Raw genomic sequence first — 23,124 nt, forward strand, 5'->3', positions numbered from 1 at the left:
CATGAATGATGAGAAACGGATTAAAAAGGTAAGAGAAGGGACATAATTCTATGCTCAAAAAGTCTGGGAACCGTTGATATTGCTGGTACTTGTTGCTGTTTTTGATCAAACAAACAAAAACGTTTTCTGACTTTAAAAAGATCTTTGCTTTGACCTTAATCACTCTGGTGAGCTGTTTAGTCTGGCTTTATTTTTAGACAAAACATTCAGAGATGGGTTTCTTTTTTACCTTTCTGTGTGTCTTTGTCATAGACTTTGATGTGGACGAGGCCTGTGGTCTTGTTTCGGAGAACCGTCAGGTTTTTCCCATCCCTCTTGTTAACTGTGCCCAGCTGAGCGAGAACATCATCTGCCCACCACAGTTTACCACCTACAGAGAAACACAATCATACCACTATTTCAAATTAAACATTGACATGTAACATGCACCTTAGGTGTTCAGGATTGCAGATCATACTTTATGATATAAATATCTTCGTTTTATCAAATAAATTGGCTAAAACGATTTGAATAACCTTTTAAACTTCACTGTAAAATACATTAATTAACAGTTGCTGCATTGTGTGATTCACAGGTGTTTTCCATTCATTTATACATTCAAGTTTCACCCTGATCTCTGCTTTGATAATGTTTGATGTTGAAACGTTCAGTAGTTTGAAGCAATACATTTAACCTGTTAGCTTTCTCAAAAATGACCTTCCCAAACTAAAACAGTAACGGCTGTTACTGTAGACTACCAAGTAGACTACCAGTAGACTACCAAGTAATTTGGTCTACATTCAGAGATCATGTATCATGTATCTTTGGAAAGAAGACACTTTGGGCTTTACTATCCATTATCTAGAGTTTATAATGCTCAAAAAATGAAATAAGATAAAATAAAATAAAAAATAAAAATTATAGATGCCTACCACACTAAACATTTTATTATTTCATAAACAAATATATGAAACTATTCCTGGAGCAATAAAGAAAAGTAATAGGTCAATTTGCATCATTGATAGGTTTATTTGTCATCACCGGTTTATTTTTGTTTTGTTTAATTGATTTGTTTTCTTCTTTTTTTATGTCAAATTGTTAAAATGTACGTTGTGTCTTTATATATGTATTTTTAAAGTGCATTTACAAGTAAATGTCCATAGATATATACATTAGATGTTGCCTACGCTGCTGTTGTCTATTAGCAGATATGCGTCAATAAATCCGCCATTTTAGTACAGGGTAGCGCTCCTTTGAAATGAATGTGGGACCAAGCTGCAGAGGAGGACTGTGGACCCAAAGCCAGAGATATACACATATATCTATGATAGGGAGTTTTCCCGGAGGTCAGTATGCAAATATTTTTTAAATTACGAAAAATATAATTTCACATCACTTTTTACATGATGGATCAGTGATCGCACAGGCATTTCTGACAAAAAGCTTGTGTTTGTGGGTATGGAAATGTACTCTCCAACCTACCTGTTAAATTTGATCTAATCCTTTAGTCCTGAAACACCTACCCTCTCCTGCTTTTACTTCTCATACTGACGGAGGGAACGATTCGTTAGTGAATGAATCTCCGTTATAAACTTGTTCACTTATCCGACAATATTACAAGTTTCTGGCACCGCAGCATCTTGTTGTCATATTGCTTTTGAATCGTTTGCTGATTTTATTTAGCAAACAATGCATGACCGAGTATTTAGTGCGAGTTGGTGCCACTTTGCCTTATGATGAATGCAGTGAGAGACTGTATCTTCAATGACGTTACCTGTTTAGCTCGAAAGTTCATAACATACAAAAATGTAAAAAACTATGAAATGGTTTGCCTTTGTGCTTTGTTTTCTTTGTTTGCTCATTACTACACCTGTAGACAGCGTCTTGACACTAACACTGTCTTGACTAGTGCAGTTGAATGACATTTGTCCTGGGAGCACTGTACAAATGTGGCGGCGCTATTGATGCATGCTCAGGGTCCCAATGCGATATCTAGTGTATATATCTATGGTGAATGTCTGCTAAACTTTCTAATAATAAAAATATTTAAACCAAAACATTTTTTTTCAGTGGAATACCTTGTATGGATGAACTGTTTATCTAAAAAAATTATTTTGATTTCTTAGTTCACACAAACTTAAAATTTACATTCCTGACATGCCTTGCCATATTTCACAGCAGCACACAAATCCACTAAGCCCAGCTGTGTGTCAGTTCAGCCTTTAACAAATGGTACCACTGAAAGAAAAAAAAAAAACAAACAAAAAAAAACATGCAGTTCTCAGTGCTCATACACCGTCTGTGATTACACATCAGTAAAAAGGCACGCAAAAGGCACTGCAGTTCCCCCAACATCTTTCTCCCCAGTCACCTGAACCACAACACATTTCTTCGCCCGTATAACCGGCGAGTCGTGTAAAGTCGTAGATTGAAGTAAGAAACATCCCTTGGCACCAAACCACACCACCATACCAGTGTTCAACCCACCCTCTCAGCACTTACCAATCCCAGAGGTGTGGGAAGCAGCGTCTTTAGTCCCCTGGCAGCCTTGAATGGATTACATACACACGCCAAAAGCAAGCAGGACTATTCTTAGCGCTCGGCCTGAGCTGGAGCTATCAGCCTCTGGCAGACACAAACCCGCTGAAAATGAATTACAGAGAACGGGCTTGTTGTGTACTTCATGTAGAGCACAGCGGAGATTCGTATTTCAAATGGAGTAAGTATTTAATTTGATGCAAATGAAAACATGGTTAAAAAAAAAACATGTAAACTAGTAGCCTTTTGTACACTGGTTTTATATTGAGGCATACAGATATTGGATTGGTAATTTATGTCTGCAATAATTCATATTAAATTTAAGATTAGGGGATTGAAAAAAACGGAGAGACAGAAAAGTATCTTTTTCCAGAACTTTCACCTTTTCTGTTCCTCTGTGGTGGGATAAGCTTTGTAACTGTTTGCAATTGAAATTATTTGTGAATGTTAAATATGTTAAAATAAGAATCCCAACATTTATAGGCTGAAAACTAATTTTTAACACAAGTGGTACATGATTCATTTATGTTAAAAAATAGACGCATGGGTAGTATTTATGTGGTAATGTCAAGTTAAACTTAATTTATAGAGCACTTTAAAAACACAGAAGTGATGCAAAGTTCTGTACAGAGATCTACAACAAAATAAGCACAATAGTATAAAAATACAAGATAAAATATTGCTAAAATTTACTGGCACCCAATGAAGTGAAGATAACGGGAGAAATGAGGTCATATTTGCAAGTACAAGTTAACAGGCGAGCTGCAGCATTTTGCACCATTTGCAAACAGACAATAGCTGATCTGCTACTCCCCACATACAGTGCATTACAGTTATCTAACCGAGTGGTCATAAAAGCATGGATTACTGTCTTAAACCATTGTTTAGGTATATATTGCTTTATTTTTACTACACTGTAAAAACTATACAATTTTTTAGGTCATTGTAACATTAAGCTAAGGTAATCATGTTCTACCTTAAATTTATAAGTTTCACAAGCTGTTTTAAGTCAGTTTAACATAATACAAGTTAGACTCAATAGATAATAGAAAATAGACTCATCAAGATTTAACTACCGCTGTAATCTGACTGTCACATTTAAAATCTGAGTCAAATTTCACCCCTAAATTTTTGACTGTATGCTTAATATAAGCTAACAAGCCCAAATTAAACAAAGAAGTCTGACCAACGGTACCTAAAAAATATATTTGTTTTGTTTTCATTAAAACTATAGCCATACAAGGCTTCAATTCACAAAGACAACCTAGGAGCCATTTTTCCAAGCGGCAAATAAATCAGATTATCATCCAAATCACTACTACTTGCACATTTGATGAGAACAGTGGAACAGTGTACAATTCTACTGCATGTTATGTACTAACCATTATATATATATATATATATATATATATATATATATATATATATATATATATATATATATATATATATATATATATATATATATATATATATATATATAGGAAAAATAAGTGCATCCCTAAATGTAAAGTTTAATCATCATTACAACATTATTAAAAAGGTCACTTTAAATATAATGGTCAGTAAAGTGTAATACAATTATTATTATTATTTGCAAAATAGTAATAATGATAAAATAGGTTCATAGAAAAAAGGAGCTACAGCAATGAATACAGGGGTGTAGTTTTCCCATTGACATAGAACTGATTTCAAACTGAATTTCTGTGAACTATTTGTTACATATATAAAGTAATTTAAAGGTCACATTTTATTGTCAACCTTTTAATTTATATTACGTTAAGCCATCAGTATTGTCCATACACATCTTGGACTGGGATTTTACTAATATCATCAGGTAACATGGAATATAAACATACACATTTCACTTATAATTTGCATTTAGTAATACTTTGAAGAGTTGTGTGTGTGTGTGTGTGTGTGTGTGTGTGTGTGTGTGTGTGTGTGTGTGTGTGTGTGTGTGTGTGTGTGTGTGTGTGTGTGTGTGTGTGTGTGTGTGTGTGTCCACATTCTCAACTAAACATATTCAAGAGCAAATCAGCAGCAAAACACCACTAAAGGTACTACTTATTCCAAAACTCTCAGTAAAGTACTCAATTAGGTCATGCATCTTTTACCATTATGTCAAGATTCATAGAAAAAAGTTAAACAGGAAAAAACACACTAAAATGATCAAATAAAGGAGTCTTTTTTTATACAATAAATAATCCTACAATACTTACAAATAGGTTTTTGTTGAATAAATCACTTCATTAATGCTGTCCAAATACATTTCTATATTAAGTTAAATACAAGTTTACTTGCATTGGAAAAGGAATATGTATAGGGGTTTGATTTACATAAAACAGTTCCTCAACATACTCCAAAAAAAAAAAAATATATATATATATATATATATATATATATATGTATATATATATTTTGAGTTCGACAATGAAAACGAGTTCTGAAGTCTTACTGTCCAGTAAAACTTTGTCGACTTTCATCGTACATAAAAGTAGTCATTGAACAAGCTGTGCTTCTCCCTCAAAGCCTCATTAAATATTTCCCAAATAAGGTCTATAAGTTCGTCAAGTGGAAGAACGAACAGACTGTGTCGTATAAAGACAACAATGACAAAGAAAATGAAAATGGAAAGTCATTAAATATTCATTATCTTTCTACTCTTTTCCTTACTCCGGGGACGACTGGTAAAAAAGGGGGTTAATTAGACATTAATATTAAACAAACGAGTATAATAATCAAACGGCCATAAAACGGGAACCAAAAACCGTTCAACTGCTTCATCTCATAGAAAAGAAGAGAGAAAATAAGTAATAAGAAAAAAAAAACATTTTAAAGGGATAGTTCCCTAAAAAAAATAAAAGTTTGCTGTTCATTTAGTCACCCCCAGGCCTTTTATTTTGAGTGGAGATCAAAATAAAAGAACAATACATGAACACTTGATTTTGTTCAAGAGTAAATGTAATCTTCATGCAGAATATGAGGGAACTGTGATTGCGGCTAATATTATACAAGGATAACTGTTTTATACAAAAAACCCAAGGCACTTTAACGAAATCTCTTTATGATGTTATGAAAATGACAGAACATTCAATCACTCTTCTTCAGTCTCTTCCACAGTTCACTCACTGGGTTTCTTAGCCATAATTTGATTGGACTTTCCAGAAATTTTCTATCAGATTTAGATTATTTGGATTCATCTGACCCAAATAAATGAAACCTGTTTTCATTACTACATCGAATGCAACACGATCCTTCTTTTAGCCATTTTGGTTTATTCTGCTGATGAAGGCTTGGCTTGGATTCAGAAAATGTAGAGTTAATGAACCCATCGACCAGTGAGATCCTTTAAATTTTTCTGTCTTCTCCGGCATTTGTCTTTTGTTGACCTTTTCATCGTTCGCCACCTTTTTTTTGTGGGATTTGAATTAGTTATTAGTAGGGACGAGATCTCATGTTATGTCATCTAGATGAAAAGTTGTCTCGTGAGTTGTGATGTTAGCATGACAGAGAGTGATATTAGCATTGAAGATTGGAGCCAGGATTGGATTGGATCCATTTTGTCATTTATTTATTTATAGACTCCTATGTTTATGTTGAGTTCCTACACACAGGAGCCTGACAAATCTTTGAAGAAAACTTTAGATGGCATTTAGAGGTTTTTGCATAAGACCTTTTCATATTCAAAATGTATCCACATCTTCAAATTTACATCAAGCATTTTTATTTTATATATTTCAAAAAGTGCATTAAAATAAGTGGGTGAAAAAATAGTAAGTGAATTCATAAAGACACAATATTCTAGTAATTCACTGATATGAAACAACTAACTTCCTTTGCTATACTGTATGGCTAAAAGGGTTCATCTCTTTAGCTTGCATCTGGTCAACCTACTGAGGGTTTCAGTCAGTATACAATGGCTCACCATCTTGCAAGGTCAGTGAAAAATTATGTCTAAATTAATTTCAGTTGAGACTAACATCATTCTAGCTCAAAAAAGTCCACATACCATGTCAAATAGAAAGAGGAAGCGTAGCCCCTCATGCTGACTTTTCATACTTAATATTGGACATGGAACTTTTATAAAACACAAGGAAACAAACTTTACAATTTTTGGTTAGATTGTTGATGTGTAAGCGTAGCTTTAGGTGCAACGTATTTGTGTGGTTTAAACAACAATGGAGGACATACAACCAATTCTGTTCCTTCTCTCTGATATGTGTCACAAGAAGAAAACAAGTTTTGTTTGAGCTCGGGTCGACCATGGTACGTTTATGTGCGCTGTCATTGTATTATTAAAGTGTTATAATTCAGCTGTGAATTTAAAAATGGCCCTTTCTATGTTGTCGTTCTCCTGGCTTGTTGTACACGCAAGTGATGCTTCTCTGTATCAATCCAATACCAATCAGCATTCAGAAAATCTAGCTCTAGCTCTAGTGTTGTAATGTTGTTCTAAGAACCTTAACGAAATAGTTCAATTTAACTAAATTTAAAAAAGAGGCATGGCACCCAACACCGCCCCTAAACCCAACCGTCATTGGGTGGTTAGCAAATCGTACTAAATGAGATCATACAAATTGTTACGAATTAGCCACTAAATCAAAAAGTTACAAATTGCCGTAAGATCGTGTTGTCCAAACCATACCACTCAACAACGAAACAAACTTCTACTTCTGAGAGACCTAATTACATTTCTTAAAACACCATTTTAGTACCATACTGTTGTTCTAGGTACCTTTGCGAAAGGGTCCCAAAAAAGTGATATGATTTATTATGATATTTTAGTGGGGCGAGGCAGTGGCGCAGTAGGTAGTGCTATCGCCTCACAGCAAGAAGGTTGCTGGGTCGCTGGTTCGAACCTCGGCTCAGTTGGCGTTTCTGTGCGGAGTTTGCATGTTCTCCCTGCCTTCGCGTGGGTTTCCTCCGGGTGCTCCGGTTTCCCCCACAGTCCAAAGACATGCGGTACAGGTGAATTGGGTAGGCTAAATTTTCCGTAGCGTATGAGTGTGTGTGTGAATGTGTGTGTGAATGTTTCCCAGAGATGGGTTGTGGCTGGAAGGGCATCCGCTGCGTAAAAACTTGCTGGATAAGTTGGCAGTTCATTCCGCTGTGGAGACCCCGGATTAATAAAGGGACTAAGCCGACAAGAAATTAATGATATTTTAGTACTTTAGACAGTGGAAATTAAAAAAACAAATAAATGTGTACCGTACTGTACCTAATCCAGCCTGATCTCACTAGGAAATGTAAGTATTTTACATTTTGTCGATTTAGTGGCTATTTCGTACAAATTCATTCATTCAGTTCAGTCATACGAAAATGTAAGATTTTAAAAAGGAACCATGACAACCAATCTCGTCCCTAAATCCAACCATCATTGGGGAATGAGCAAATCATACTAAATTGTACAAATGATATCATACAAATTAGCGACTAAATCAAAAAGTTACAAACTGCTGTGAGATCATGTTGACCAAACCACACTGCTCATTGGAAACAATGAAATAAACTTCCACTTCTGAGTGAACTAATTACATTTAGTAAAACGTCCTTTTAGTACCGTACTGTTGTTCTGGGTACAGAAAAGGGTCCCAAAAATTGATATAATTAATTACAATATTTGGATACTTTTGACAGTGGAAAAGGTAATAAATGCATACCATACTGTACAAAACCATACCGCTCAGTGAAACAATGATACAAACTTCCAAAGTGAACCAATTACATTTTGTAAAATGAAAGCCATTGCGTTTTTATAACACATTCATCTGCTGTAATTCTACCATCTTTCATTCAATAAAATAAGGCTCCATACAAGTTAAGGGTGATATAGAGCATGGCTCCGGCGTAATGAAAAAAATAAATAGCGTTCGGTTTGGCTAACCAGAGAAAGCAGTCTTCAAGCATCACTCCATTACTATCTCGCCGTCTCTGATTGCTGGAATGGAGCTCAGTCTGATTGTATTAGCAGTTGTTGACGTCGGTATCTGATCCTGAGATGGTTTGATGTAGGAGGAGATGCGAGAACAGGTCGTTCCTCAGGGTTTAATCGAATTATACTTTTGCATGCGGTGTGTTTGGGATTGCGATCGCTACTTATTAAAGGTTGGATGATTTATGTGTTAGACAGATATTTTATATCAAGTTTATTGTGGGATATATTGCACAGAGTCTCGTACTGGGAAACAGACTGGGCGTGGGTGGGATAAGGTAAATTAAATGATTTATAATTTGTACGGCTTTAAAATTTCATTTTACAATACAGTCGCTTCAGGGAGTGTAATAAAAAATTTATTAATATATTGCATAACCCTGAAGTGATGGCTATGATACTGCGGTGAATCATATATTGCATTAAAAAAATACACTCACATGTTTACTGGTACACAAAATGTATTACATTAAATTTAATTACTTTCTGTTTAACTTGGAACAGAATGTACACAAAGCAAAATAAATGCACTCTGTTAAAATTTATATATATATATATATATATATATATATATATATATATATATATATATATATATATATGTGTGTGTGTGTAAAAATTGCTGATAGTTTTAAAACTTTACAACAAAAAAAAAAAATCAGATTAGGTATATTTCTAAAATAATCAGATATTATTCCATTTAATTTTACATTAAGGGCCCTATCATACACCCGGCGCAGTGTGGCACAAGGCGTGGCGCAGTAGTCTTTTGGTAGTTTCAGCTTGGCGCAAGAGTCGTTTTGAGGCGTTGTGACGCTGTTTAAATAGCAAATGAATTAGCGCTCATATGTGCGCCCATAGGCGTTCTGGTTTCAAAAGGATGGCGTTCTGAGGCGGACCGCTGGCGCATTGCTATTTTGAGAAACTATAATAGATTTTTCATTAGACCAAAACTAACCCGGTCTAAACTCCAACGCAGAGTTGCGCCTCACTTACGCACTGCTTAATACGCACAAGAGAGCAATAGGCAAATATCTTTACATATGAAAAAATTTAAATATTAGGGATTTATATAAGATATAATAAGAATAGATATAGAATATAAATATAAAGGATTAAAATATTACAAAACATATTATTTTCTAGCCTACATAAATATGAAAAATCACTGCTTTTATGTCTTTGTCATCTCGGGAGGCTTTTTCAGTTCATTCATAACAATTTGCTTTTGTATAATGTTATTATTATTAGCAGTATTATTTATTATATCCATATTTATATTTGTTTTATTAAAAACAAGCTTAGATTTGCCCACATTTCAGGTTTTAGACCATATGGGGCACAGCATGTGTTTTAGGATATAACTTAACTTTTTAAGCACATTTTGTTATTATTATTCATTTATTTGTTTGCTGGAAATTAGAACTGAATTTAGAAATAGTTTTAAAAACGAATATTTGCGCTTAACAAACAAAAGTATTTATTTATAGACTAATTGATGTCTGTGCGTAAAGGTTTCTCTATCCAAGAGCTAATGTGAAAGTAGTTCCATTATCTCTCATTCTCACGCAGTAGATGCTCTGTTTAACTGTTTTCTGTTAAAAAACTGTTAACTGTTTGCTTGTGAAATGCTCATTTTTTCCACTTAGACTTACTTTGCGTCCTGTAAATAGCGAATGCGCTCTTGGCGCGACGCAGCTGGCTCTTAAAGGGAATGGGAGATGAGACTGTAATTGGTTTATTCTCAAAACACACCTATAACTCATTAAGAAAAGAAACTCAACCCTTTTAGACCATGCGCTGCGGCGCAAGGCAGATTTCCCGTCCTTAAATTAGCAAAAACGCGTCCTGACACGCCCTGAAAGCGTTAGTGCCATGCGTTTTGCGCTCTGCGCATGGACCGTCAAAATAGAGCCCTCATCCAGCAAATTGCAAATATTTCCAAGTAGAAATAAAATATAGTATTATATACAATATTATATATAATATACATATTATAGCATAAGCATTATTATATTAAATAAGCATAAGCATGCATTTTATTAACATTATTAACTATTATTAGTTACAATTATGTACAATCAGTTTAAAATCAAACAACAAATAATTAATAAAACCTTGGGGCTTCTTATTTTCATTTATGAAAAACATTCAAAACCTAAAATATGTACCTATCGAGACAACATCAATGTCAAAAATATCCAATTTAGTTTTAGAAACCTCTAAAATGTTCTCTCTTTCAGAAGTCACGACGTTTCATCTCCTGAACGCTGAAGTGCTTTAAATAGCAGAATTGATGTCTTTAGCTGATGATCCTCTGGTTCTGAAGCAGATGTTTCGCTCTTAAACAGATTAATGTCAATCCACAACTGATGAAAAATGGTGAGCGAAGCCGTCTTGACAGAGTTATGCACCGGGTCAGAGAAAATCAAATCATGATAGCAAGAGGGCAAGAGCTTGACTGAGTTTCCTCAGATCAGACCAGACACACAGACTGAAGTACCATTTCTGTTTCTCTGTTCCGCAAATTTAACTATGCCATAAACGTTTACTTTAAAGATGACAGGAAATTAAACATTGCATGGTGATTGTAGGATCAAGGATTGTAGAATCAAAAACAAAGCAAAATAAAAACAAATATGAATTAAAAGACAAAAACAAAGAAAAAATATATGACACAAAGTAAAACAAAAAACAAGAACTAAAAACTAAAAGTGTGTAACAAAGCAAAGCCAATGCAAAGTAAAGCAAAACTAAGCCATAAATGGAAAGCAAAGTAAAACAAAAACAACACGAAAACATCAAAAAACAAGACAGAAAAAAAAAGATTAAACAAAACTAGCTTAAAGTGAGTGTGTGTGTGCGTGCGTGCGTGCGTGCGTGCGTGCGTGCGTGCGTGCGTGTGTGTGTGTGTGTGAAAAATTGAAACAAAACCATTCAAATCAAAGTTGATCATTCTATTTAATCATTTGGCATCAGAAGTGGCTTATATGAAATGTAAAGGTCTGTAGATTACGCTTATTTTACCAAATAACTCAAATAACTTACCAATAAAGTCATCTGGAATGGCAAAGAAAGCGTTCTTGCAAGACTCCAAGAGCTCATTAAGATTCTTTGGATTCATCTTCAATGCCTCCTCCATCTTACCCCAGACATGCTCAATAATGTTCATGTCTGGCGACTGGACGGCCAATCCTGGAGCACATGGACCTACTTTGCTCTTAGGAACTGTAATGTGGAGGCTAAAGTATGAGAAGGAGCACTATCCTGCTGAAAAATTTGCCCTCTCCTGTGGTTTGTAATGTAATGGGCAGCACAAATGTCTTAATATTTCAGGCTGTTGATGTTGCCATCCACTCTGCAGTCTCTTGCACCTCCGTAATGAATGTAACTCCAAACCATGATTTTTCCTTTACCAAACTTGACTGATTTCTATGAGAATCTTGAGTCTAACTGATTATCTGATCCTGCGTTATTCAGATAGTAAAAAATCAATAAAAAAAAACTCAATAAAAAAGATTTTTCTTCATTTTCTTCATTTTTACTAATATATTTATTATTTTTTGTATTTTTCACAAAAACCACACAGGAAATGATGGAATGGAATAATGGAAGTTTTGCCAAAGATGTTAAAGACATTGTCTCGGTTGTGAATCGAACCCTTGTTCCCACAAATGGAAAATTTAAGTGTTATGGCGGATATCATTAGGAATCAATACCCGAAATAACTCAACATCAAAACAAGACAAAATAAGTAAACAAAGGAGGAAAACAAACAAACAAAAAAACCCAAAAACACAAAAATAAATAAATTAATGAATTAATAATAAAACTAAACGAGTCCAAAGCATTTTAAATAATAATAATAAAAAAAAGACTAAATAAAGTAAAACTTTTATCCAGAGATCCTCCAGTTTGATCAATCACCTAGTTTTCCCCTAATATCATTGCAAAAAAATAATATTAACAATACAAGTATATTTATTAAATTAAATTGAAATATATTTAGTTTTTATCATTTGTAATCTTTAATATTATTTTATTAAATTTTTGGGAGTTTTTAGCACTGAAATCCAACCATGAGCCAGAAACCTCACAAAAAAATGCCAGCACAGATTTCAGCCCGATCTCAAACCCGGCAATCAGCAAACACAGCTGTGACTTCAAAAGTCGTGAATCATTGAAGTTCAAGAAATAAAACAAGATTCGAATCCTTTGAAAACAACAATCACCCTCAATTGATTAGTAATTGCAGTGCGCTAAAACAGCTCTTTAACAAAACCCAGAGGCCTACATTCAGCAGAAGCCCTTTCTTATCACTCATGCGCCGCTTTCACAATCCCATTTATACCGTCTATCACTGTGCTAATTAAATAGCGCCATTATTTGCTCGGTTATAATTAACCTTAGTCAATGAATGGTGATGAAAACAGCCTTCACTCACCCATCACTGCTAATGCTGTGGCTTTCCGGAGCTGGCTTTTCATGCTGTCAATCACATCCAGGCCACTCCCATCCAAATTACACCTGTTTATGGTCCCGTTTCCGGAACTGATCCAGTACAACTTGTTGGATGAGAAATCAATCGACAAGCCTAAAAAACACAGGGAAATATGAGAACATGTCTATCAGTAACTATGAATAATAATATTAACATTAATAATAATAATAATAATAATAATAATAATTATTATTATTATTATTATTACCAAAAACCAAAATATATGAAGCACCGCAAATGTTTTTTAACGTTATTAACAATAACATGAATACTTTTACTAAATTGACATATTCAAATTGCTAAAGTATTACATGAATTTAAGACTAGATTTTTTATATAATTAGATTATTTTGTGAGAACAATGTTATTTTACAACCAAGCAATGACAAAAGAACAAGGTCAACAAAAACAAAATTATAAATAAATTATAGCATTTTGTATTAAATAATTATACTGCTGTGAATCTTGTATTGCATTAAGAAATAAACCCACAAGTGTATATTTTACACAATTACATTATTAAATAAAATATAACATTTCATATTTTAATACTTTGTTTGATTTGGAACAAGATGCACACAAGGAAAAATAAATAAATTATATTTTATTTGTGCTTTTTATATTTTTTATTTAAATTACATGTTATATTATATATAATTATTATTATATAATTATATTATTATATAATAAATTACAGATTATATTATATTATATTATATTATGTTATATTATATTATATTATATTATAACATATTATATTATGTCATGTCATATATTCCTCTTATTTTTCCTTTATTTTTTTAAAGCTTTTTTAGCACTGTAAATATTTAAACATATTTTACATAAATATTCCATGACAGTGTTTCTCTTATTTTTTATATTTTTTTTCTACACACACACACACACACACACACACACACACACACACACACACACACACACACACACACACACACACACACACACACACACACACACACTTGTGTATATATATATATAAAGTTTATAATATATATATATATATTTCTTTTCGTTTGTTTTTATGATATTATTTTAAAATAATGAAATAAAAAACTATAAACTATAATACAAAATAAAAAATGAACTAAATTATAAAACAAACAAAACAACTAAATTAAATGAAAAGACAAAACTAAAACTGTCCTAAACAAAAACAAAGCAAAGCAAAAAAAAAAAAATCATAAAATAAAAAGGCATCTAGTTTTGCAACAAGCAAAGTTAAAACTAACAAATAAATATAATGTCTTAAAATATGTATATGTTACCGCAAATTTACCAGTCAAGTCTTTTAAAATTATTTCAACATTAACCCAAGGAAACGTAAAGCAAATATATAACAAAACACAGCAAAGTAAAGAATAAATAAAACACGTGTTTAAAAATAAATATACCTAAATTAAAACCAAATAAAGCAAAGCAAAGCAGAAGGAGATCAAAATAAGAGTAGCGATGCTTGCACACAACTGTTTACTAATGAAAAAAAAAAACAAAAGTCTAATCTAATTAAGCTAAGCTCATAGCAAAGTGCTCTGAAAAGTCTAATAAAAATAGCATGTTAAAAATGTAGAAATAAACATTTTCAGATTGCTGGTTTGCACCCCAGCTGGGTCAGTTGGCATTTCCGTGAGGAGTTTGCATGTTCTTCCCATGTTCTTGTTGGTTTGCTTGGGGTGCTTTGGTTTCCCCCAATGTCCAAACACATGCGTTATAGGTGAATTGAATAAACTAAACTGGTCGTAGTGCATTCGTGAATGTTTCAATGTTTTTACACGCTGTGTAAAACATATTCTGGTTAAGTTGGCGGTTCATTCCGCTGTGGCGACCTCAGAATAATAAGAGGGACTAAGCCAAAAGAAAATAAATGAATGAATGAATGTTTAAATTACTTCCTTACTTAACCTTGTCTCATTTTGAAAGATTTAGTCTAGTTTTAAATAACAAAGAACCAGAAATCATTTTATCTCATAATCATCAACACACATCCTTAAGAACAAACTAGTCTGACTGTGTGAAATCTACATTTTCCCCAAAGGAAAACATGTTTATTTGCTGCGGAGCATAAATAGAGTACACACAGAAATAGAAACGAGTTCAAAAGGTTGTTGTTGTTTGTTTTTTTTTCTGTGCTTCATTGGCAATAAATCGCTCATTCACATTAAAGATAACGGCTGTTACTTAAGATGTGGCTCAGGCCATAATCACATGTACAGTACTGCGTGTCTGGGAGATTTTTGCTTTAATTATGAGCCAAGGGAAGAAGCGCTGACTGAACCTAGGGCTACTTCTCAGATCAAATTACTATATGTATAATGATTTCAACAGACGTGGCCTGCAGGAAGACCAAGAATGAGTGAATGGAGCCCTTATTATTCTGCAGATTGACCTAATGCATGGATCTATGGCAAAGCTGATAATTTGCTGATTTAAAAAATAAATTAACGTATAAACAAAATAAATTACATTCAATTAATGAATAATAAAAAAATGTATTAAATAAATGAATAAATGAGAAATAAATAAATAAATAAATAAATAGCAAGAGCTCTGCAGATCTCACCAAAACAAATAAAAATTATAAAATAACATAAAATTCATTAATAAATTAAAATCAAATAGATAAATAAATAGATAAATGTGACAAAATGTGCAGATAAAAAAAAAGAAATAAAACATTTAAAATGTAAATTTATTTAAATTAAATTAATAAATGGGCACTAAATAAATAATTGAGAAGACATTACCAAATATGCAAACATAAAAAAATACAAATATTGAATAAATAAGCAATAAATAAATAAATAAATGGCAAGAGCTCTACAGTTTTGTAAAAAATAAAATAAAATAAAATAAATAAAAATAATAAAATTAAATAAATGAATTAATAAATGAGCAATAAATAAACAAATAAATAAATGGAAGTAATGTGCAGATTTAAAAACAAAAAAGTAAATAAAAATTAAATTAAATGAATAAATAAATGAGCAATAAATAAATAAATAAATGGCAAGGGCTCTGAAAATTTGTTAAAATTTTTATCAAAAAATAAATAAATAAATATAAAATAATAATATCCTAAAATAAAATTAATGAATATATGAGAAATAAATAAACATGAATAAATGAGAAAATAGCAAATATGCAAATTAAATAAAATAATTAAATGAGTAATAAATAAATAAAAGGAAGAAACAATTTGCAAATCACTTACTAGTTTGCAAAATGAAAGACAAATCAAGGCAAAAAAAAAAATATATCAAACTTAAAACAAGCTAGTCATGCAAAAAATCAATGCACAACAAAACAAAATGAAACAATAAAACAAACCAAACCCTGTGATTTCTGTCCAAACAAATTACACATAGAAAGTAAATCGCCTCATAATGAACTTCCTCAATATATGGGCGCAAAAGCAGCAAACTGTTTGGAAGCATTAAAAGTGTCCAAGAAGATGTCCATAATCTTAACACGCAATGACCCAGAGACTGTTTAGATCCATGTCACTGATGAGAAAATTACAGATGTTTACTGTATGATGACTGAAATTACTTTAAACACCCAGCAGGTGCAAGACGTCAACATAACGCCAAGTTGTACCCTAACGTCATCCAACGTCAAACTTGAAATCAATTAAATATCAATGTCTAATGATGTCAAAGCTTGACGTTGTGTGGACGTTACCTCTAAGACGTATAAATGTCTGTATTTGACGTCAATATGACGTTGGTTTAAGATAGTCTCGACGTTGGAAAATGGTCACTTTCTGACACAACCTACAATCAACCAAATATCAACGTCATTTGAAGTCATTATTGGACATCAAAATAACATTGTCCTTAGACGCTGGCTAGACATTGAATTTTGGTCATCTGACGTCACAACCTAAATCTAACCTAATATTAATGATGTTGTGTGCCTGCTGGGCAATAACTAAATGAATTTGCACTACAGAATGTTACGTTTACACACATCCATAAATTACATGTAAATGCATCAGCTTTTTAAAGCGTAATACTCACTACTCACCACTCTTGAGTACTTTTTAAAGGTCTATTTTTTACTCATACTTTGAGTAATATTTAAAACAGATACTTTCACTCTACTTGAACTACATTTTTAGGCAAGTAATGGTACTTTTGCTTAAGTTTGATTTTTCAGTACTCATTCCACCACTGAGTGATGCTTGTGACATCTTGATCGGACTGAAAAACAATTCAAAAGCAATGCAAAACAAATCAAACAGAAAACCAAAACAAAAATGATTGTATTTGTAATAAATGTAAATTAGAAATGTTACAATATATAACTTAATGTGACATTTTATATTGCATCATTTCTAACTTAGATTTGGACTTTTAGACTGACTTATTTTATCTTATTATTATTTTTTGGTGAATTTACCAACAGGCTCTTTCTGGTTCTGGTGCAAAATCTTGATGTTGCTTCCATCCATATTGGCCATATTTATCGTGCCGCCATCCATCCAGAACATCTTCCTGTAGACCAACGACAAAATGAGACACACAGAGAGAGACGGATGAGTCTTGGAGATGAAGGATGAGAGTCGTTCTCTTTAAGGGACGCGACCCGCGTGAAGGTCGAGGAGGCAGAACTTTATCTTCACAATCACCACAGAGCACAAAACAATCAAATAAAGCTGTCTCTATCTCCGCCATACATCTTGATGGAGCGCATGAACCTTTGTGACAGATGACTTTCAGAAATGTCGACGGATCGAAAGTTAAAAAGAGACGACAGTTGGTGAAGAAATCAAATAATATGCTCACTGCTGGGTGCTAAGATCCAGCAGTGGATTACAGTATTGTGTTTTATTAAACTGCTTGTAAATAAATGCCTGAATCTGGCTCCATTTTTAATCTCCTTTAAACGCATAATTGGAATAATTATGTATGCTGATTAAGTTGCTGTCATTAGCTGGTCCAATAAGATAAGTTAAATTCACGTTTAAAATAAATAATATTTTGCGCGAAGTAAAAGCACAAAAATAAAAATAAATAAATAAAAATTGCCCACAAGTCAAGAAAAATTAGGGGGGGTGGGATTTGAACAAAAATCAAAGCAAAAGAACAAATAAAAATAAAACAAAAGCACAGCAAGACAAAACAAAGAGACAAAGTGAGACAAATCAAAAAGAAAAACAGAAACAGAAAAGCCAAAGGGAAACAAAACAATGAGTGATGCTAGCGTCTTTGTGATGAAAACCAAATAAATAATCGTATTAATAAAATTACAAAAAAAAATAGTAACGATAACATCAGCTAGTGAAGCTAACGGCATGCTCTGTGATGAAACACAAAGTAAAAAAAAAACAACAACAAAAGAACAGCTAGTTATACTAACATCAAGCTCTGTGATGAAAACAAAACAAAACAACAAAAAAGCTAGTGATGCTACCGTCAAGCTCTGTGATGAAAACAAAACAAACAGCAAAAGAATAGTTAGTGGTGCTAACGTCAAGCTCTGTGATGAAAACAAACAAAACAAACAACAAAAGAACAGCTAGTTATGCTATTGTCAAGCTCTGTAATGAAAACAAAACAAAACAAACAAAAAAGCTAGTGATGCTACCGTCAAGCTCTGTGGTGAAAACAAAACAAACAGCAAAAGAATAGTTAGTGGTGCTAACGTCAAGCTCTGTGATGAAAACAAACAAAACAAACAACAAAAGAACAGCTAGTTATGCTAATGTCAAGCTCTGTAATGAAAACAAAACAAAACAAACAAAAAAGCTAGTGATGCTACCGTCAAGCTCTGTGGTGAAAACAAAACAAACAACAAAAGAACAGCTAGTGATTCTAAAGTCAAGCTCTGTGATGAAAACAAAACAACAAAAAAACCTAGTGATGCTAACGCTTGCTCTGAGATGGAAAACAACCCTGCTGAAAAAAAAAAAAAAACGACTTAAAACAGTCTAGGCTGGTTGGCTGGTTTCAGCTGGTCAAACGAACGTGTTTTTTTTAGGTTGGATGCTGACATCATGCATGATGACACACAAAGCAAAAAACAAACAAAAAAATGTATTAAATCATAAAAACAAATTCTACCAAAAACAACAACAAAAACAGCTAGGGATTCTAACGTCTTGCCATGATAAAAAAAAAAAAACACTTACAGAAAGTGATGCAAAACAAAACAAACAACAACAAAAACCGCTAGTCATGCTAATGTCTTGCTCTGTGATGAAACACAAAACGAAGCAAAACAAAACAAACAAAAATGGCTAGTAGTGCAAACGCCTTGCTCTGTGATAAAACAAAATACAATAAACAACAAAAACAGCTAGTAATGCTAAAGTCTTGATAAGTAATAAAACAAAGCAAAACAAAATAAATTAAAAAACAGCTAGTGATGCAAACGTCTTCTGTGATGAAAAACAACCGCAAAAAAACTACCAAAAAAAACAAAAAAACAATACAGACGTAAAGCAAAAACCGAAGCAAAACAAAACTAAAAACCGCAATAAACAGATAAATAAATCAGTCAAATATGCAGCTACCTCTGCTCAAAAAGCAAGAACAGTTGGTGGATGAGTTAGAGATGCTAAAATAAACCAGCATGCTCACTGTAGCGTGCTTAAGATCCATCACTGGATTACAGAATTGCATTATATTATATCTCATGTAAACAATTGCCAGGAACTGGCCCCCATTTTTAATTAGCTTGCATGCTTGGAACCATAATGTATGCTAATTAAGTAGCTGTCATTGACTAGTCCAACAAGGGTAAGATAAATTCGCATTTCTGATTGGCCGCCGAACAGTTTGCCATCGTTAAACAGTTTTCACGGCTGTAACAATTTGTCAGTCTTAATCAACTCCGAGAAAACGGCTCTAATAACTTTGGTTAATTGTGCCTGAATATAAACAGAGACCTGTTCAGTAATTAGCTTTCTAACTGATGTATCTCGCACGCAGTTTTGAAGGTAACAAAAGGTGACAATTCGACGGAAGTGCGCTTTTACTTGCTAATAAATGGGACAGTAATTTTAATGAAAATGTCCTGTTAATTTACGCTCCTTTAAGCTTTCAGGTGAACATTAAAGAAGATTTTCATCATGAAATAACAGTCTTTGGTCATTCATCTAACACTATAAAAATGCAAGGCTCCACACAATTGATTTGTGTTGGGACAACATGAATGAATTAAAAACCTATAAGTTGTCTAAAATCCCTCAAGTAATTTGTTGTTTTAGCTCATTTTAAATAAGTACTTTGAACAAACAGCAAACATAATGTTTTAAGTGAATGCAAGTCTATGGCTGCCACCATTTTATAATGTCATACCAGTAATAAAGATTATGTTTTACCCCTAAAAAAGTGGTAAATCTGTTATTAATTACCCTCTGTGAAGACCTTTAATCAATGAGACGTTCAAAGCAAAAAATATTGTCAAAACATTTCCTTTTCTGGACTTTGAACATCTCAGAATCATTGCTATCTATAGAGGATGAGAGAGCTCCTGGATTTTATCTGAAATATCAGATTTTTGTTTACTCTGAAGACGAACAAAGGTCTCGAGAGACTGAAATGACATGGGCGTGAAAAATGAATAACAATTGTATATATATATATATATATATATATATATATATATATATATATATATATATATATATATATATATATATATATATATATATATATATATAAATTTTTTTTTTTTTTTCATGAACTAATCCTTACATTAAAATCTTATGAAGCGAAACAATCCATCTTTGCAAGAAACTGCATTATTATCATTTACAACATTATTACCTTTAATTCACCTATATTACAAAAAAGCTGTAATCAGAAGAAAAAATAAACAAAAAAAAGTGAAAGGCAAACAAAAATGAGGCAAAGATAAATATTTTTTTACAATAATATTAATTTATATAATACAGTATTATTTACAAAATTATTACTTTAACCCACAGCCTATATAACAAAAAAGCTGTAATTAGTAGAAAATATAAACAAAACCAAGTGAAAAGCAAACAAAAACAAGTCAAAAATAAATACAAGATAAATACAAAGGAAATGTACAAAACAAAACAAAAAACACAAAACAAAACAAACAAAAAACTAAGCAAAACAAAAAAACAAAACAAAAACTACATATATGTTCAAAAATTAGAGCTAGATGTTGGGTTGCCAAGTCCACAGGTATTCTGTTTAGTTGTTTTTTTAATTCAATGAATTATGGATTTGACATATTGCAACCATATACATTGTATTTACTATATTACTCTACCAAACATATGTTCTACCAATGATAAAAACGGTACTCGATTAATATAACAGAGTAAAAACACACTTAGTGAGGAGACACTGTGTGTGCAGCTGTTTTATTTTCAAAGCTAACAGACTGGCAGTACTTTCCAGATTTGATGGAGATGCTAAGATGCTAAGACCACTGACACGTGCAATTGGAAACAGAATATCTGTAATTGCTAAGATATACCATGACTTTTGAACAAAAAAAAATCCTGTATATCGATATTATTGGGCCAGTTTTGTACTAGGTTTGTTAAGACAACCTGGCAACCATGGCTAGACGAAAAGAGAAATATTAATTCTTGCAATTTTTTACACCGTTTTTTTATAAGCTCACATATTGTTCAGTTTCTTGTTGACTTCATAAGACCTCACTGAATCGTCAGAAGCCACATGTATTATTATTATTATTATTATTATTATGCTACATTTAACTCTTAAAAGTACTAATAGTGTTTTATGAATCCACACAATTTCAGCTATTGTATGTTTAAATGTTATTTAATGGATGGAAATCTTCACATGTTCAGTATTTAGTTGAACTATCCCTTTAAGAAACACACAGACCCAAGTTTTACTGTTGACTGTTAGCATGTTTATGTCTTCTTTACCCTTTGGATGGATGCAAGACAAGACTCTTGGGTTTGTCCATTCCGTGAACAACGGTGGTTTTCAGAGATCCGTCAAGACGGGCGACATTAATGTGAGTCTCGTCGTTGTCTGAGCTCATCCAGTACATGTTTCTGGACAGCCAGTCGATAGCCAGACCTCGCACGTTGGAGAGGTCTGGAATTGCAGACAGTACCAAAAAATGTTAAACATTTTTATCATGACGTTAATAAAACATACTTAAATATTATTATAAGTTGAATATTTCTATAGTTGCTATAATAAAATAAAAACATAATGCCATTCGGTTTTTGGAGAAAGCTAGACAATGTCAAGTTTTTCAGACAGAAATACAGAGTGTAGCAGTGTTGAGATGTGTGAAATTAAATTGAAACTGAAATATAGGTTGTGAAAAAGTTTTGGGCACCCTCTCTTTTGTGTGGATTTTAAAACCTGTAGTCACTTAATGCTGATTGATTACAACACAAAATTGATTTGAGTGACTCAGTGAACCTTTACAATCCTAACACAGGTGCAACCAATCATGAAAAAGGATATTTAAGATAGCTGATGGCTAGTTGTGCTTCTCCTTATTGTAAACCAGAAATTAGCAACATGGGAACTTCTTCATGGACTAAAAACTAGGATAATTCATCAACATAAATTAGGAGAAGGGGGCAAAAAGCTATCACAAGGTTTAAAGTCTCTATTTCCACAGTCAAAAATATAGTAAGAAAATGGAAGGCCACAGGAACTGTTGAGAAGGAAAGATGTGCTAGATCAAGAACTAGAAACCTTGTCAGAGTTAAAGGTTTCATGGATTCCACCCAATATCAGCAGATTCTGAGAAACAATGTTCAAGAATCAGTCAAGAGGCTGATGTTATGACAGGGTTGGATGTTTCAGCAGGACAGCGAGCCAAATCACAGTTCCAAATCTACCAAGAAAGTCATGCTTAGACATGATACAATTTTCTATAATGGCCATCCCAGTTCCCAGACTTGAACATCATCAAAAATCTATGGGTTGATTTGAAAAGGGTCGTTTATGCATCAAACCTGGCTGAACTAGATACACTGTGCAAGGAAAAATCACCTTCAGCAAGAATTCAGGGACTTATCCTTGACTTTAAGTGTCCACAGGCTGTTATTTCAGCAAAAGGTGGCTTTAAAAAAAGATTAATGTCATTATTATGTTAGGGTGCCCAAATTTTTGCACCTGTCTGTTTTTGCAAAAACTTAAATTGCATTGCATCTGTTAATTAAATA

The 23,124-nt window shown here is 32.8% G+C and overlaps 2 protein-coding genes across 4 annotated transcripts in view; one reads left to right on the forward strand and one right to left on the reverse strand.

Annotated features, from left to right (window-relative positions):
- Nucleotides 1-23,124, forward strand: part of LOC147831535 (uncharacterized) — a 600,059-nt gene that overhangs the window by 208,710 nt on the left and 368,225 nt on the right. The window lies entirely within an intron of this gene.
- Nucleotides 1-23,124, reverse strand: part of lrp1ba (low density lipoprotein receptor-related protein 1Ba) — a 458,912-nt gene that overhangs the window by 201,796 nt on the left and 233,992 nt on the right. For 2 of the 3 annotated variants that reach the window (XM_087304094.1, XM_087304093.1), the window contains exons 30-33: nt 21,859-22,033; nt 17,373-17,467; nt 12,897-13,046; nt 230-370 (exon numbers count right to left, since the gene is read on the reverse strand). In XM_087304094.1, coding sequence (XP_087160220.1) covers nt 230-370; nt 12,897-13,046; nt 17,373-17,467; nt 21,859-22,033 — 561 coding nt within the window. Of the gene's footprint in view, nt 1-229; nt 371-2,481; nt 2,623-12,896; nt 13,047-17,372; nt 17,468-21,858; nt 22,034-23,124 lie in introns of those variants that run through there. The other variant, XM_087304095.1, reaches the window with a different exon arrangement.

The sequence above is a fragment of the Danio rerio genome, chromosome 22 (genome assembly GCF_052040795.2).
Source record: "Danio rerio strain M-AB ecotype USA chromosome 22, GRCz13ab, whole genome shotgun sequence".
Classification (NCBI taxonomy): domain Eukaryota; kingdom Metazoa; phylum Chordata; class Actinopteri; order Cypriniformes; family Danionidae; genus Danio; species Danio rerio.